General features: G+C 39.0%; 1 protein-coding gene across 1 annotated transcript; it reads left to right on the forward strand.

Moving 5' to 3' along the window:
* The first annotated feature begins 736 nt into the window (after positions 1 to 736).
* On the forward strand, positions 737 to 6,952 carry LOC139372580 (sodium channel regulatory subunit beta-1-like). The gene is made up of 6 exons (XM_071112324.1): positions 737 to 991; positions 2,142 to 2,380; positions 2,534 to 2,700; positions 3,269 to 3,506; positions 3,644 to 3,785; positions 5,639 to 6,952. Exons 2-6 carry the CDS (start codon positions 2,332 to 2,334, stop codon positions 5,706 to 5,708), a joined length of 666 nt encoding a protein of 221 aa, XP_070968425.1. The 5' UTR covers positions 737 to 991; positions 2,142 to 2,331; the 3' UTR covers positions 5,709 to 6,952.
* The last annotated feature ends 5,903 nt before the right edge of the window (positions 6,953 to 12,855 follow it).

Raw genomic sequence — 12,855 nt, forward strand, 5'->3', positions numbered from 1 at the left:
TTTCTTGTTGTGACTCACTAAGGTTCAAAACTCTGTTTAGATAAGACTGACTTTATGACCAAAATTATCCTATTTACACGTGGTAGTCAATTTTGACCCTAGAATAATGTTTTCTGACTCAAGTCAATGCTACATTTTCAAAGGGATTAGTTGGTTTCAAGGGGCAGTTGCTCTTTAACGTTCCCTAATAGTTGTGTTCTGTGTGTGTCACTGAGTAGGCTGTGGGTGTTACAAAGCATCTATAACCATTTGTCATGCTTTAAAGGGTTCATAAATGTGGAACCCAAGATCCCAAGATCCATAGGTAAGGCTGTACATTGCAATATGAATGTCAATACGCACAATACGCTGTATTGTGAGGTGATTTACCACAGTTAAAGTTCCCTAATATAATATTTGTGTAAACTCTTCAGAATTGTAATCTGTCGGTGTCACCAAGTAATGCAATTCTAAAGTCTAATACATCCACAGTGTGATTTCTACAGATTCTTTATAACTTTGTGTCAAATTAACTAATTATTGTCTTTTGTTGAATTTATAAAACAACATTCCGACCTTGTTTAGCATTAGGCCTATCTAGTCCAAATATGGCATGATTCCAGTATTTGTATCCATTTGAATCACTTCTAATGGGGGACCTTTATTCTGAAGGAGAAGCTCATTCCGCTATTGTGGCTAATCCTTATTGTGGCTAGCTTCACACAAGTGTCCTGTTTGGAGGATGCTGCAACCAAATGCACTGCGGTAAAAAAATATAACGACAGACAGGGGGCGAGAAGTCTATTATTCGCAATGCAACCCTGGGAGAAACATCTCTTCTAGGCCTACAAATCCAGGGTCATTTGATGGGTGGAATAATTTTTGCCACTCAAAAGGATCAATAATAATAATCCATCAGAAGGAACAGATAGCCTACATTTCCCCGGAAAAAGGACAGATCGGCATAAGGAGGCAATTTTGTTCAGAAGGGACAACGTGAGGACAGTAAAATGTGAGACAACGCAAATGATGATTATTTAAAACAAATAGCGCAATAACACATTTACAGTGTTCCTAAAAAAATAAAATATAATCGGTATGTTGCTTATGTAGCCTAGGCCTTCTTTCTTCTGGCATGCAATTAATTATTAATTTAGCCTATGCAGTGGCTTGCGATTTTACAGTAGCCTATTAAAATAACCGAAGACCTATAATGTCGACAGATTATTCAAATAAGTGTCATATATAACCGTGTCAATGTAATTTAGAAGTAGGCCTATTATTCGAATAGAACATCAGACTACAGTTGGTATAAATAGCCTGTAAAGATAATAATAGCTCAGTGTATTTGATATTAGGACTTCAGGGAACTGATAATCCCAGGCCAGGGTATAGATTTGTAAACACTGTATCAACAAAGATCTGGAACAATAGAAAAAACGAACCATAATCATAGCTATAGTTTAGGGATGTGTAGGCTCTTTTGTAACAGCAGTAATCAGATCAATGTTGCATTAAACATTGTAACCCATGTTTAACTTGTTGATTCAAGCCAAAGAAGTGAAGCACTTTTATTTGCTAGATTTAAATGTTTAAAAAAACGTGTATATTGGCTGCAGTCATCTTTTTAAGGGAGGCTTTTAAATAGGCCGACTGTATATTAGATTAGCACTCTTAGCCTGTATTGTGTATTATGTTTGTTCTCTAGAAAGTCTCTCATTGGCCTATTGGCCTTATATTTGCACTTTGAAATTGAAATCATCAAGAGCCAGAGTTTTCCTAAAAAACATGAATTGTAAACCAATATTAATGGTTAAACTTGCATGTATCCTGCATGAAAAAAGCATATGAGAACAGTAGTAACAATGTCAATTCATTAATGCAATAGTCTTTGATAAGAAGATTGTTTCCATTTAAAGAGAAGTGCATGGCACTAAGAGCATGGCACAACGAGCATGGCGCCTGCAACACCAAGATTGTGGGTTCTTTTCCCAGGAACACCAGTGAGTAAAATGTTTGCATGCATGACTAAGTTGCTTTGGATAAAAGCCATCTGCCAAATGGCATATATTATTATAATATCAAGTGTTGGTTGAAGGAATTTAACACACGTCAAATGTATTATTGAAGATGTTGGGACTCCTATTTTTGTTATTTCTAAGGTCATTTCGGAGGAAGCAACTTCAGTCCCTACCATTTCTTACTTTGCTCAAACAAAGTCTTTCTGGATAACATCTCAAAGGAATATCATACTCTCAAGTGTTCAAAGAGACTGTTGGGATATTTTTTGATAGCTTTTGAGGCTTCTCAGCCCTAGGATCTGTACTATCGTGCTACATTACACCCGAGGACATGTCTGCTGTGCGGCTGCTGCTCCTGTCTCTGCTTTGTGCCCTCTTTGGTAAGTGGAGTTGACCACCTTAGTGGAGTTGACCATTAATAGACAACATTTTTCAATATATGGATATTCTTCTGTGTACTGTTGAATTGTGAAGCTACCCATTTCTAATATCAAAATATTAAGTACTAATAGCAACTCTCCTCACAACAACAGTGTCCCTGTGCCATGGGGCCTGTTCAGAGGTGGACTCGGACACTGAGGCCGTTGCAGGCAAAGGGTTCAAACTGGGCTGCATCTCCTGTAAGATGAGGCCCGAGGTGGAGGCTTCTGCCACGGTCGACTGGTATTTCAAGGCCAAAGGGGAAGCTGACTATGCACATGTGAGTATCTGAGACTGATTATGATTGCTATAGTATTCCAAATGACTACAAACTGCAGTAGATTGTAGGATTAGGGTTGAGGTTTTGTTTGCTCTGGTGCCCACACAAAACATGCTGCCACTATAGTCTGCAGTCTGTTTAGAGTATGCCAGCAGTAGTCCTCTAGACAATGCTGTCTTACGCCACATGGCCCAGAGCCCATCCCTGAGCACACAACCACAAAGCGCAACACACAAAAGGTATGCACGCACATATGCACACACCACAATGCCCAACTATATTATATGGCAGAGTTTTGAGTGCGGTTCAAATGGAATTATTCTGGATGCCATTTTAGATCTCAGTGATCACAAGGGCAACTGAGACAGCCGATGGGCAGATAGGATCACAGCTACTTTATGGAACTTTGAGTATACTTTCCTACTCAAAGAACCTCTCTCAAAACACAGTTGTATCCTTTTGAGTCTATCAACTTGGATGTTGCCAGATACGGGTGGCAATTTAGGAAGTGAAACCCGGAGAGATTTTCAGTGCCAGGTAAACAACCCAGATGTCATTGTGTCATTAGATATATAATTACAATGAGGAGGGCCCCCACATTGTGGATGAGCGCTTTGAGGACCGAGTGGACTGGAACGGCAGTAAGAGGAGCCAAGACATACAGGATGCGTCCATCTACGTCTTCAATGTCACCTTCAATGACTCGGGCACCTACCGTTGCTTCTTCCACCGGCTCCTGACGTACGAGTTCTACGAATACCAGACCGTTGTCAGCAAGCTTGTGCACCTGAAAGTGGTGGCTAAAGGTTCAGTATTACTATACAGACTAATGATTTGTATGCAATTTAAAGCTTTTAAGGCCTTTGTAAGTGCTGAGAGCCTATGTGGTTGCATTTTTGAGTGCTTTGACTCCCACCCTCTCTCTCGCCATCTCTCTCTCTAGCCACCAGAGGGACAGCCTCCATAGTCTCTGAGGTGATGATGTACGTGTCCATCATCGGGCTACAGGCTTGGCTCTACATAGAGATGGTATACTGCTTCAGAAAGATCTCAGCTGCAGGAGAGGAAGCAATAAGAGAAAGCGCGTAAGTAACACTGTAACCCTACTTCCTCTCCTGCAGCTGTATCCTTTTGTTTTAAGTCCTCTATTGTCTCCCTCTACATAATCTCACTGTCCTTGTCTGTTCTGTACCTGTTCATCCTGTTGATTTGTGTTCTCTCCTCTCTTCCATAGTGCTGAGCAGTGCAATTCCTTGTTGTTCCTTGTTCAATATTTTCTTCCTGTACTCAGTCTTTCTCTCTATCTTCGTCTTCTTTGCCACTCCCTTTTCTCACTCTTCCCATCCCTCTGTCCCTCAATCGTCACATTTGCCCCTCTAGAAAAGCCAAAGAAGGTACAACATTTGTTTGCTTGCTTCAGCAGTCTAGAACTATGTTTTGTAGTTGTGTAAAATGTTTAAATTGCTTAAAGCTGAATAGAAGGTAAAGGAGTGAAATATAGTTGTGTCAGGAGGAAACTCATGTATTCCATTGACATCATATTTCACTGAACATAAAAATGTTTATGATAATAGATATGGCCTTGGTGTTCAGGCTGTGCTCCGTGGGGTGCTAAACTTGGGGAAAGTTCTCAGTGAATTTAAATGATCAAAACCAAGCTATAGGTAGGGTTCTAGAAGGACAGAACCAAAGCAGGTGGAGGCAGGGGGGCTGGTTGGCAAACGCGCTGCAGTTTGAAGCGATGATGTTTGCTGAATGGCCAAACGGAATAAGCTGCCATTAAAATAAATGATGGTCAGTCTTTGATTGAATGTTAGCTCAGCTGACACTGCTTGCTTCGCTTTGCTACATTAAAGCAATAAGTCTGTTTACTTAAGTTCTATGGATGGTTGCTTCATGGAAGGATAAAGGAAGTTATGGATGGATGAATGAAAAAAGGATGGCGTGTTGAATGAAGGTTAAGAGGGGTTGTTGGATGGATAGAGAGGTTAGAGGGCTAAGTGGATTGATAAAGAGGTTATGAAGGAATAGACGTAGGAATAGTAGGAGATATGCTGTGTAGTTGAATTTATTACTGGTCACTTTAATAATGTTTCATACTGTTTATATAGGCTCATCCTATATGCACTGTAACTACTGCTGTCCACACCTGTTCATATACTGTCCATAATGTATAGACACCATCATATACATTACAGTACTTATATATTCTGGAATCTAACATTGCTTGTTCTGATATTTCTTAATTTCTTTCTTTTTTGGGGGTATTATTATTTTGTATTGTTTTGTATTACTGCATTGTTGGAGCTAGATACATAAGCATTTCACTGCATCTGCGATCACATCTGCATAATATATGTATGCTACCAATAAAATGTATTTGATTTATTGAAATTCTTTAAGTAATGACAGTGATTAGAATGGTTATAGATAGACGAATAAAGGATGAATGGAGGGATGAATGATTGAGGATATGATGAAACATAGAGATAGTTAGAGGAAGCAACATTGTATCTGTCCCACTATGGCATCTGTCAGAGCATGGATGGTGCCATTTGGGCCATTTCCATTTTGAAGTAGTCAATCTTCTTCTTCTGCTACTTCTATGAGTTGATAAAGAAACTGAAAGGGTGCATAGTGCCCCCTGGAGGGTGTTGTTTGAACAGGTATAAAGACAAGGCATCTGCAGTTATGGAATGTTTGCTCACAAGTATAATTAATCCTCCTGATGGAATTTTGTGATCCTTCCTTAACCCATAGGAAGTCCCACCCATTTGACTACATCAAAAGGGTGAACGTTCTTAATGGCTCTGCCCATGCTAAAATGGGCTTTTGGGCACTAAAGTCCTCTATCTATGTCTATGGGATGAAATCGCTCAGGTTTTTAGATAATAAGCAGACAATATTCTAACCACTTCTCTTTCTCCTTTCTTTCCAGGAATGCAGAATATTTAGCTATTGCCTCGGAGAGTAAAGATAACTGTGCAGGAGTGCAAGTGGCAGAATAAAACAGGTATATCATGAAAAAAACTGTTATCAGCAAGTAAAAGGATACGTAAACTCAAAGCATAAACAATGGAAATGCAGCACAGCACATAGTAGCCTACAAAATTCAAGTATCGGAGTGATATTTGCAATGGGCTCAGCCAAACAATGTATGTGATGGATTCGACTTCCACTTTATATCCCTACTGCAGCGTGCTGGTGGCAAACTTTCCAGAGTCAATTATTTGAAAGAGTCAATTCATAAGAGTATAAAAGTAAAGTAAATAGTTTTAAGTAAGTGTAAGTGTATAAGTATTATTTTATTTTATTTGATTCAAGTGCGCTAATGTTAGCTAGACCTAGTAGGCTGGTTCTGTTGTGTTAGAGTTAACAAAGGCCTGGGCCATCCACCAAGCCAATAACTCTAATGTTGACTACAATGATAAACTATTGGCTACATAACTATAAAACATTGGTGAGCTTCCATCCTAAAGGAAAGCTGATCGTTTATCATTCTACAGTCCTACACCTGTCAATCAACTGATCAAAGCAGTCTACTGCAGGCTGCCTATTGATAAGGTGGTAACACAAGACCATTCACGAGGTCTCTAACGCACAGACAGGCTACTGGTTCAGTGACCATTCAGTACTTTTAGGGTGTGTTCATTGTCAACTGCAAATAATAGGCTACTTCAATGTACATGTAGGCCTAGTGAAAAATGATATAGTAACTTGTATTTAAATGTAGCAATTCAACAACAAATGCCATTTAGCCTGCACATATTGTACTGCATGCCATTGCCTTTTTGCTCCAGTGGTTTGCAAGGGATTTCCATTTTTGTAATGGTTGTCAATTCCTTTGGGTCTTCTTTTTCACTGTGCTCGTCTCTGTATGTTCTGTGCAACTATTTGCAATGCATCGGTGCAACAATCGTATCATAACTGGCCAAAAGTAATCACACCAATGCACTTTCCCTCAATTTTCCTCGACATGCATTTTCTATGCTGTTGTAGGCCTGTTTTACATTCAGCGATTAGCAAGAACAATCATGCTTCTTTCCCCGAATAAACTATTAGGCCTAGTATAAAAAAATCCAAATGTCTATAGCTTTTGTAGACTATAACTTTCACTGGGATTTCACACGAAGAGGAATGGCCTATTTCGGAGAGGCTATTGATGTTTAGCCGGATATTAGGCCATTCACTAGCTAAATATTAAACTATAGGCTAAATAGTTACCTGTCAAAGTCCGAGAAAAAAAAATAAACAGATTATGATATGGCAGATCTGTAGTGGGCAGATGTGTAGTGCGTTCCAGCAGGCTGCGCTCCGTTGTCCCCAGGCACGCAAAGCTCCACTATTGATTAGTCCCAGGCCTACGTTTTTAAGCCAAGAAAATAATTATACCTGGCCTACAACAACGCAGTGCAATGAGGAATGAATTATTGTTATTCAGTGAATACGAAACTATTGTCCGTGGGCTGTAAACTGCAGTAATGTAGGCTAATCTGAATAACTGCGCACACATGCCAAAATAACTGCATAGGTCAACAGCGTGGGCCTGATTATACAACCATTTTGGATCAATTTGGGTCTATCCTCAACAGTGTATAAGGTCCAGAAAGATACATTAGCAGGCCACTCATATGGTGTAGACCTATTTTGTCAGGATGTAGCCCGGTGTTAAGATAGGAGTAGCCTACTATAAATATGGACTGCTCTTTTCCATCTCCCCGCCCGTTAATGCTGTAGCATATTTTACATTCAGCAAGCAAGAGAAAGCATGCATCTAAACTCCAATGGGTTATTAGTAGGCTAATGAAAATAAGTTGAAACAAGTGTCCAACAAGCTTTTGGCTTTTACTGGGACTAGGAATAGCCGTGACAGCGGAGAGGCCAGATGCATAATTTCGCAACAGAACAATGAAGACAGACAGGCTCGACATGTACCATATAGCCTAAATTAGAAGCGTATGCATATTCGACCATAATTCACAAGACCAATGTTAGGCTTAATACTGCAGTGCATATATCCAGTCAAAGGGGGAAAAAAGTGTATCATTAAAATAAAGCATAGGTAGTTTACAATATGTGCGCGCTCCCTCCCAGTACCCAGGTATGATGCTCGAAAAGATACCCTATTGTTTCAGTTTTGTAGGGACAAGCAATGTATCCTACATAGGCTACAACAACACAATGTAATGAAGAATGTTATTGTTTTCAAGTGAGTACAAACTCTAGTCTAGGCTGTAAATGGCAGTGAATAGCCTGTCATTTGAATAACCACTCAAAACCTGGCATTTAGAATGCATATTCATTTTGAAATAAGCGCATCTAGGTTGCCTGATTAGACAACCATCTGGATCAGTTATGCTTTTTTCCAATGTTGTTTAGCCTAAAAAGTCCAGGCACATTAGCAGGACAGTAATATGGTGTATTTTGTCATTATGTATCAGCTAACAGAAACCTACTATTAAATGCAGGGATTTCTAGTGGTGCACATATGAATTGTGATCATGCATGAGCATGGAGGAAGTTGTATCCATAGTTTAGGCATTTGGCTTCTGTGTTTTAAAAGTTTTCAAAAATGAGGTGGATATCGGTCAGCTAATACACACTACTTTTGTGAGAAACATATATATTATTTTTTCTTTTTTTGATTATGGTTTTTCAGGGGTGCTTACACACAAAAGCATGTTTCTAATTCAAATAATTAATCATTGTGTGTCGTGCATCAAGGTATTTTTTTCAGTTGTAATGATCGGTCTCTAAAGTGTATGTACATTTATATTAAGAGGTATTGTGAGATAATTAATCTGATTGAATGGCTATCAAGATAACTTTATCACACACTGTATTTCCGTTTTTGGGTGCAATTTTCACAAGTATGTGGTACATTTTCACAACTCTAATCACAAAAATCATTTTTCAAAACTCTAAGCACATTTCCCATTGACTGAGTACAACAAACAAATTCAAAGTCACTAGTTCGCTGCACCAAATCACTCTTTCAATTTGTTTACATGTTCAATCTAAGTAACTGTTTTTCAAAATGCAATATTCACTTTGCTGTTGATATGATTTTCTTGTCATTTGTTAACAACACAATTCACTTAATCATACTGCTCAAAACTGATAAATACTGAACCACAATTATGTAGTGCCTAGTTAGTTTGATAACTGCTGAACACTGAAAAATTATATATAAAATGTATCAATTTGACATCAATTTATGGTGGAAGGTAAAACAAATCATATATGGATATGGCTGTAAATCAGCCAGTGTGCTTCAATAGGACAAAATCGAAAAGAGTCACTCTACATGTACACCACCGTTCAAAAGTTGGGGCTCACTTGTGTTAGCTAATCCAGGTTTATCATTTTAAAGGGCTATTTGATCATTAGAAAAACCTTTTGCAACTATGTTAGCACAGCTGAAAACTGTTGTTCTGTTTAAAGAAGCAATAAAAAAACTGTCCTTCTTTAGACTAGTTGAGTATCTGGAGCATCAGCATTTGTAGGTTCGATTACAGGCTCAAAATGGCCAGAAACAAATAACTTTCTTCTGAAATCCGTCAGTTTATTCTTGTTCTGAGAAATGAAGGCTATTCCATGGGAGAAATTGCCAAGAAACTGAAGATCTTGTACCATGCTGTGTACTACTCCGTTCACAGAACAGCACAAACTGGCCCTAACCAGAATAGAAAGAGGAGTGGGAGGCACCGGTGCACAACTGAGCAAGAGGGCAAGTACATTAGAGTGTCTAGTTTGAGAAGCAGATGCCTCACAAGTCCTCGACTGGCAGCTTCATAAAATAGTCCCCACAAAACACCAGTCTCAACGTCAACAGTGAAGAGGCGACTCGGGAATTCTGGCCTTCTAGGAAGAATTCCTCTGTCCAGTGTCTGTGTTCTTTTGCCCATCTTAATCTTTTATTTTTATTGGCCAGTCTGAGATATTACTTTTTTCCTTGCAACTCTGCCTAGAAGGCCAGCATCCCGGAATCGCCTCTTCACTCTTCACTTTTGAGCCTGTAATCGAACCCACAAAGGCTGATGCTCCGGATACTCAACTAGTCTAAAGAAGGCCAGTTTTATTGCTTCTTTAATCAACAGTTGTCAGCTGTAATACCATCATTGCAAAAGGGTTTTCTAAAGATCAGTTAGCCTTTTAAAATGATAAACTTGGATTAGCTAACACAACGTGCCATTGGAACAAAGGAGTGATGGTGGCTAATAATGGGCCTCTGGTTCGCCTACGTAGATATTCCAACTACAATAGTCATTTACAACATTAACAATGTCTACACTGTATTTCTGATCAATTTGATGTTATTTTAATGGACAGAAAAATGTGCTTTTCTTTCAAAAACAAGGACATTTCTAAGTGACCCCAAACTTTAGAACGGTAGTGTATGTGCTACCATTTGGAATTATACTGCAGTGTACATTGCACTGCTGAAATACATATGTCTGGGTTGTATATAACAATAGATTCCACTCATTATCTGAATTTCATTGAGACACTGTAAGCTGATGAATTTCAAGCAGAGAGAGAGGTGATACTGTGTCAGTTGACAAGTCCCGTAGAAAAGGTGATCTTGTGCAATGTTGCATGGGGCAGTGCTAGGTTTTTACAACAGCCAACTGCTTTACAATATCCCTATTTCTGATGATTTGTCCTACGTACATTATCTATACAAAAGTATGTGGACATCCCTTCAAATTAGTGGATTCGGACATTTCAGCCACACCCTATGCTGCCAGGTGTATTACATCAGGCACACAGCCATGAAATCTCCATAGACAAACAATGGCAGTAGAATAGCCTTACTGAAGAGCTTAGTGACTTTCAACATGGCACCACCATAGGATGCCACCTTTCCACCAAGTCAGTTCGTTAAATTTTTGTCCTGCTAGAGCTGAATCCTGTCAATTGTAAGTGCTGTTGTTGTAAAGAGGAAACGTCTAGGAGCAACAACGGCTCAGCCACGAGTGGTAGGCCTCAAGCTCACAGAATGGGACCAGCAAGTGCTGAAGCGCGTAGAGCGTAGAAGTCGTCTGTCCTTGTTTGCAACACTCACTACCAATTTCCAAACTGCCTTTTGAAGCAACGTCAGCACAATAACTGTTTGTCGGGAGCTTCGTGAAAAGGGTTTCCATGGATAAGCAGCCACACACAAGCCTAAGATCACCATGCACAATGCCAAGCGACGGCTGGAGTGGTGTAAAGCTCGCCGCCATTGGACTCTGGAGCAGTGGAAAAGCGTTCTCTGGAGTGATGAATCACGCTTCCCCATCTGACAGTCCGACGGACTAATCTGGGTTTGGTGGATGCCAGGAGAACTCTACCTGCTCCAATGCATAGTGCAAACTGTAAAGTTTGGTGAAGGAGGAATAATGGTCTGGGGCTGTTTTTCATGGTTCGGGCTAGGCCCCGTAGTTCCAGTGAAGGGAAATCTTAGCACTACAGCATACAATGACCATTCTGGTCAAATCATTCCATTCTAGACCATTCTGTCCATACAGAAATGGTTTGTTGAGATCGGTGTGGAAGAATTTAACTGAACTGCACACAGCCCTGACCTCAACCCCATCGAACATCTTTTGGATGAATTGGAACGCTGACTGCGAGCCAGGCCTAATCATCCAACATCAGTGCCAGACCTCACTAGTGGAGGCTGTTATAGCAGCAAAGTGGGTACCAACTTCATATTAATGCACATGCTTTTGCAATTAGATGTTTGATGAGCAGGTGTCCACATACCTTTGGTCATGTAGTGTATGTGTGTAATGAAACTGTAAGACTGACATATTTCTCAACATGCTCACAACCTGCCATTGGATACAAATTATTTAAACATTTTACATGTCAAGTTATAGTCAAACTGCATGGAAAATCATATTTACCATTTCACTCTATTCATAACCTTAAAAATAACTGTTTTGACATTTGTATCTTGTATTATTTGCTAATGGATTTAATAGTAGTTAAAATGACTAAATAGTGAACATTATCTGAGGTATTGCTGACTAAGCAAGTATTAGTATTTCATAGAACTTAGATTTTGCATGAATGACTCAGGGGCGAAAGACCCCAATGAATGCACAATCAAAGGTTCTGAACATAAGTGTTGTCAGTTTAGAGTCTTGTACTTAAGTTTGGAAAATTCACCACATGCTTATGAAAATAGCATCAAAGCGATTAAAGAAAACGTAAATCAATCTATCCACTCCACCTGTTGTATGTCTTATAAATTATGCACAATCATCATGAAATGTACTAAACTTCAAAAGGTATTTATAATAGAATGTGATCGACTATGATGTCTTCTCAGTTCATTTGGTCTTGCTAAATGTAAATGTAAAGACATAGGCCTACAATGTACAATGTTATGTGATTATAATGACAAATAAAATCATAAAATCAATTATGTGAATATTGGCCATTTTTAATATTGAACTTTTAATTTTCGTTATTTAAATAAAAGAGTGAAATTACAGCTGTCTATAAGAACGCCAAAACATTTCAATCAAACTGCTACAGCAAAATACCCATCAATTTAGGTATAACCTTTCCTGTAAACAGTATATACAGTGGTAAGGAAAAGTATGTGAACCCTTTGGAATTACCTGGATTTCTGCATAAATTGGACATAAAATTTGATCTGATTTTCATCTAATCACAACAATAGACAAACTAATAACACACAAATTATTGTATTTTTCTTGTCTATATTGAATACATAATTTAAACAATCACAGTGTAGGTTGGAAAAAAATATGTGAACCCTTAACTAAGCTAATAACTTCTCCAAAAGCTAATTGGAATCAGGAGTCCGCTAACCTGGAGTTCAATCAATGAGACAAGATTGGAGATGATGGTTAGAGCTACCCTGCCAAATAAAAAACACTCACAAAATTAGAGTTTTCTATTCACAAGAAGCATTGCCTGATGTGAACAATGCCTCGAACTAAAGAGATCTTAGAAGACCTAAAATTAATAAAATGTTGACTTGCATAAAGCTGGAAAGGGTTACAAAAGTATCTCTAAAAGCCTTGATGTTCATCAGTCCACGGTAAGACAAATTGTCTATACTTGGAGAAAGTGCAGCGCTGTTGCTACTCTCCCTAGGAGTGGCCGTCCTGCAAAGATGACTACAAGAGCACA

This window comes from Oncorhynchus clarkii, chromosome 18 (assembly GCF_045791955.1).
Source record: "Oncorhynchus clarkii lewisi isolate Uvic-CL-2024 chromosome 18, UVic_Ocla_1.0, whole genome shotgun sequence".
NCBI lineage: Eukaryota > Metazoa > Chordata > Actinopteri > Salmoniformes > Salmonidae > Oncorhynchus > Oncorhynchus clarkii.